Genomic DNA, 6,415 nt, shown 5'->3' with positions numbered 1-6,415 from the left:
ATAGCTCTTTACACTTATGATGATTAAGAATTATTTTTATTTTTTTGGTGAATTATTAATTGATATACAGTATGTATATAACTTATTAAAAATTTACAAAATAATAAAATTCAGCACAATGTTACATTCTGTGAGGATTATAATATTGTTATTTTTTTAATAAAAATAAATATAATCCAAATTTTCCATTTTATATTTCTAGCACTTATGCAGCTTGATCTGAAACACATTAAGTCTCAGTTGCTAATAATTTATTTATTTTTTTTAAAATTATACAAAGAACAAAAAGATATATTAATAAAAAATATGCTAACTTTTCACAGGTATATAAGAATGATATGAAAAAAACATTATATTATTTTATATTTTATAATGTTTTAATTTATGGTAGTATTTTTATGTAAAGTTAAATGATCGTAGTTAAAAATTTTTATAAGACATTTGTAAATAGATAATTAATTTAATGTTATATACACTACTCAAAGAAAAAGAAATTATTTCCTAAGGGAAAGTATATAAATATAAATTATTTTAATGTTTTCCTACATAACATAATGACTAATTACCGTATTCATTTGTGCATCTAAAATATAAGGAAATAGGTAATGTTTTATTTTTAAATATTGAAAATATTTAGGTCTATTACCAGGAAGGGCGTGATGATATGTATTATTTACTTTGCGTCAAAACATCAATATATTTAAACAAATTATATGAAGAACTGAACAAAATACGTAAAAATGTAAGCTATTGCGTCGAACACATGTTTCATGATAATATAGGGGAAAAGTATTATAACAGGCATGAAGCAGAAAGTAAATTTGTTAGTGATAAATTTTTTAATACATTATCCATGTTAATTAAAATTCATCCAAATTTGAAACAATTCCGATGATATGAATTAGATTAACGGGAACGATATGAAAAGGAGAAAGGTCAACATGATATTTATGAAAATTATAAATATATCTAAAGAAATAATTGACATAAAGAACAATTATGGAACGTATTTAAATTATGACATTCACATTGAACCAATATATATGATGTATTATTATGGATATAGATTTTACTCTTAAAATGAAATTGTTGAATTCCTTGTAATCGCCAATTTATTTATGATTTAACATATATCTCAAATGTTGTTCTAACCATTTCTAAGATCTTATACGAGAAATAAAGTACAAATTATGTTAAGAATTTAAGTGTATAGGAACCCCAAACGATGAGTTTGATAGCATTTTACATATTAAATTAGCACTCAACTTCAGTCTAACAAGCCATATAACATATTTAGGCTATTTTAATAAATCAGTCAAGAGAAACAGAAAATGATCTTCCCAGTAATATAGAAACATACTATTATATATAAAATTATTATTACTTTTATCATGTTTTTATAATTGCATCATTAGTAGAAGCAAAATTATTCTTAAGCATTTTCTTCGTGCAAACAAAAAATAATATATAAATATTTAAATATTTTCTTAGTATATATAACTTACTTATGTTATATTAATATTTATAAAATGATTATGTATTTTTTCTTTTTATACATTGGCCTCCTTACATGTGATCAACATTTTATAAAATAAGAATAAAATCAAATTAATATAAAGTCAAAATATATTTTTACAAGAAAACCTATTAAAATTTTAGTGTGTGTTCGATTCCTTAGATTAAAACAAGGGGAAATCCTATTACAGAAAATCATCCCTCATAATAATATTTTCTATATTTACATCATTAAGACACATTTTCTCTTTTTTAGAAGATTTATATGAATCTAGGTTCTAGTTCAGTTACATGAGCAGTCGGTGTTATGAGTTAAAAAGAAAAAAAATTATGAAATGTAGTTGTAACAATAAAACAAAAATGCAAGCATCACACATTAGAAGTGAATGTGTATTAATATTATAGATTAATAAATACTGTCATAAATTATAAATATGTTTCACTTGTTGTAATTATTATCGGCATGTGTTTGTTTGTAGATTATCAAAATTAATAATAATAAATATTAAATGTAATATAAATTTTTAAACAAAATGTTGTTCACGTTAAATAGAAAAGCAAAAAATAATATAAAATTAGGAACGAAGATATATTGATTATATAAATCCAAATAAAGTTTGTCATTTTGAATAATGACGTAGGGTATTAAAACAATATTATCCTAGGAAGCGATAATATAGTTAACATAATAAAAAAATTAACGAAAAAAAAAAATGTAATAAAAAGTAAATCGAAATATCGTGCTTCCGCTAATTATGCTTTTGCAAAAAAAAAAAAAAGATTTTTATTAAAAAGCATATTAGAAAATATATTTTATATTAGAGAATGTTACATTAAGCTAATTTAATGAATATTTGTGTTATACATGAAAAATAATGCAATTTAATGATTTACAGATTCAGTGAATATATATCAATCTATTTGACAATTAATAATATCTTATATAAATATATGTATGTATTTCAATTTCTTCCCTGTTGATGATAATACAGTGAAATTTATAATGGTATTTTTTATATTGTAAAAATTATTGATATCAATTAAAACAAAAAAAAATATATATAATGTAACAAAATAACTAAATAAAATGAGAAGAAAAAACGTAAACAATAAGTAATATTTTGTAGTTTTTGTTCTGGTATATACAGATAAACTTCTGTATAACAAAATTCCACATATTGCTGAATTAATCGTAAGGACAAATGAAACACTTCGTGTTGATATAGTTAGAATGAATTTGTATGAATTGTATTCAATTATTATTACAATATCATATTAGAATAATTTATGTTATATTACACTATATATATTTCCTTATTTTATATATAAAATACTAAATTATTATAAAAATATTTTATTCATGTAAAGCTCTATTTATTAAAACGACCTACATACAATATTTTTTCGTAGTTTTATTTTTCAATATTTATGGTAATATAATGCAATATTTATGAATTTCTATCTTATAATATTGAGAATTTAATATATATTTTTCCTTGATTATAGATTATGAATTATTTTGTTCTTTTGGTATTCATTTAATAAAATAATTCTCCGCTTAATTTAGCTATATTTTTCTTTCCGTTTTTTAAGATATGTTATTTCCTTCAAATTATGTATTAATTATAAAAATATTCCGAATGGTGTAGTAGATTATATCTATTACTTCTTGAAGCGTCATTGTACATTTCTGAAGGCTTCAATATGTTCCACTTTTTGTTCATATTATTCCACTTATTTATTAATTCCCTCATTCGACAGTTTATATATGAATTATATGGGGTGAACTAATTCGTAATAAAAAAAAATTGTGTATAGATTTCCAATATTTGTATAATAATTTTTTTTTTATATTTATTTAGAAAAATGATTTTACAATATAAAAATATGTCGAAATTTTCTAATTAACCCTGTATATAACAAATAGAAAAAATGGGATTAGAAACATTACAAGAATCGTTATTATAATGGTAGCTGATCTATTAATTCTAGATGAAATAATAACTTCCTTTTGAAGATTCAATAACGGTACATTTTGAGGTTTAATATTATCACAACCATGAATTAACATTAATTCCTTAAATTCAGTTCGAATATTTTTAAATGCACTGCAAAAATAGCTATCACGATTTGATTCACATTTATTTATGTACTTCATATATATATGAGAACAATCATTGGCATAATTGCATTTTTCTTTTCCTTTAGAAGGTTCAGATAAAGATTTCTTTAATTGATTATACTTATTATGCAAATCACATATATCTATGAGTTTTTCCCATTCCTCTCCTTCATTATCTTCCGGAAAAAGAGGTCTCTTAGCTGCTTTGCCAAAACTAGTACCATGGTATTTTTTTATTAATTTTCTATAAAGTTCTTTGAGTTGTTCTTTACTTATTCCATGCGTGGAACTATCCGTATATATCCAATAATACATATATTGTAATCCTTTTATAAGATTTGTCTGTATAATCTCAAAGCGCAAAGAATTTAAATATGGAAGCCAATTGAAACATTTATTATTTATATAATTTAATTGTTCATCTTCATTTTTTTCTTTTTGCATGAATTGACATTCATCATTGTATATACGAGGATTACTATTATCATCATCATACATAATAGCTCTGTATTTAGAAAAGTGCGAATCTAAGTTTTCAAACTAAAGATAAAAAAATAATAATGATGTAAAAAATATAATACTGAAAATAATTTCATCATATTTAAAAAAAATAAAAAGATGAAGAATTAAACAAATATGTGAATATCACTAATTAAAACCTACAACACCTTCCATATCATATAATATTATGAAACCTTATAGATCAACAAAGCGAAAGGATAAAATATAAAAAATATATAGTAATAATTTTTAAAAATAAACACACTTCATATGAACAGAATTTTCATATGTATTTATTTAATTATATGCTTAACACCAAAATGTAATTTACACCAGTGTGCATTTAATATTATAAAATATAAGATATGCTACAATTTATTTGTGACATAAAATATATATTCATAGTTATATTAATAAATGCATCAAACATTTGAATATATAATTTGGAAAAAAAATAAGCATTACTTACTAAAATGTAATATAAAAGATTTTATAATAAAAATTACGTTAATAAAAAGTTTTAACGTACAATTTTGGGCTGATGTATTATATATGTATATTATTTTTTTTTTTCATTTTATCCTTCATAATAATGTATTTAATTAAAAGAAACTTATAAGAAATTGTTCATTAGGCAATCCTTAAGCTTAGGATATTAGAATAAAGATTTTAGCTCAGGAGATTTAGTACATAATTTCATTTTTTTGATAAGGTTTTTTTTTTTTTAATGATTTATTTTTTATTTATAAACCTATAATTATTTTTTATGGTATTTCTTTTATTTAATATGTATGTTTCTTTTGAATTATAATTTTTTATCATTTTATTTCCATATTTATAAATCATTTATATTTATATATATATGTCTTTATAATACATATATTGTCTATATATTTAAATATTGCATAATTTTTTGTTTAATAAAATAATAATTTTTTATTCTATTGTCACTATTTAAAAATATATATTATTTTTTTATTAATTGTATTATTTTAATATTAATAATTGAATATTATTAAAATATATACATCATTTATGAAGTATTATTGAAAATAAACATTTAATGCAATTTTATCTAAATTTATTTAATAATCACGTAAATGTCGCATTATTAAAATATGTGAGTTGTATTTCATGTAATTTTTATATATATTAACTTTGATATATTACTAGAAAACATTTATTAATAATAAGATTTTATATAATCCAATTCAGTTTTTTTTATATTGAATTATTTGAAAATAAATTATTATTTAAATTAATTAATTTAATTTTCTTTTTTTATTCATTTATTTGTCACTTAGGTTAAAATTTTATTTGCATATTATCATTAAATATATATTTCTAATTTTTATATTAAACTATGCTAACTATATATATATAAATCTTTAATTGTATATAATTATATGTGAAAATTAATATTTCAATTTATCCTTTCATTAAAATACATAATATTATCTGGTTTTTATATTAGAGATGAAATCATCATTTAATAGGAATTATATTAGTTTATATATACGTTAACGTTTCATTTATCAAAATTCAATTATATATATAAAATTTATTTCAAATTTAAGAAAATAGTATTTTTGAAAGTACATTATATATTAATATGGTTATACCATTTTTTTCTTTTATTTAACGTATTCATTACTATAATTAGACTTTTAAATCTTTGTAATGTAAATAATATGCTACTATCCTCTGTATATTACATACATTTACTATTGAAAGAAGCAATATCAATGTTCTTCACATAATAAGCATATGAATTATGATGATTAAATGTTATATTTATTAATATATTTGTAAATAATATTATTATCATATTTATTTATATCTTTTTATATGCTGTAATATACTGTAGAATAAATGTGTAATAATTAAAACTTTATGCCAAAGGTATATAAATATTTTTAGAGAAATTTTATATAAATATTAATAAAAGTGCATCATAATTTGTATTAACGAAGATAGAACCTTATACATCCTTTATTATTCAATATGCGAATAATGTTTTTAGGTTATTGAAGTGAAATATTTTGTTGTATGTATTAACAAGCATGCGAAATTTTTGCATGAATATTGGTTTTATATGTATTTTGAAATATATTTTAAATAATAATCAAATCTATGCTTTATCATTTATGATACATATATTCCTCTCTTATAATTTATTTAAAGATGTATAAAGGTGACAGCTGAAATGTCTTTAATAAGTTTATCATTGTTACTATATATATGCATTTTTTTCATACTAAACATAGTAATTTCTAT

General features: G+C 20.1%; 1 protein-coding gene across 1 annotated transcript; it reads right to left on the bottom strand.

Moving 5' to 3' along the window:
* Positions 1-3,134: 3,134 nt before the first annotated feature.
* On the bottom strand, positions 3,135-4,481 carry PGO_120140 (variable surface protein; the record flags this gene model as incomplete). The annotated part of the gene is made up of 3 exons (XM_028688811.1): positions 3,135-3,302; positions 3,425-4,177; positions 4,455-4,481. 3 exons carry the CDS (start codon positions 4,479-4,481, stop codon positions 3,135-3,137), a joined length of 948 nt encoding a protein of 315 aa, XP_028544612.1.
* Positions 4,482-6,415: the final 1,934 nt, after the last annotated feature.

This window comes from Plasmodium gonderi (assembly GCF_002157705.1).
Source record: "Plasmodium gonderi DNA, contig: Chr12, whole genome shotgun sequence".
In the NCBI taxonomy this organism is placed as follows: Eukaryota; Apicomplexa; class Aconoidasida; order Haemosporida; family Plasmodiidae; genus Plasmodium; species Plasmodium gonderi.
The sequence above is the reverse complement of the archived record's forward strand: the minus strand, read 5'-3'. Positions and strand labels throughout refer to the sequence as shown.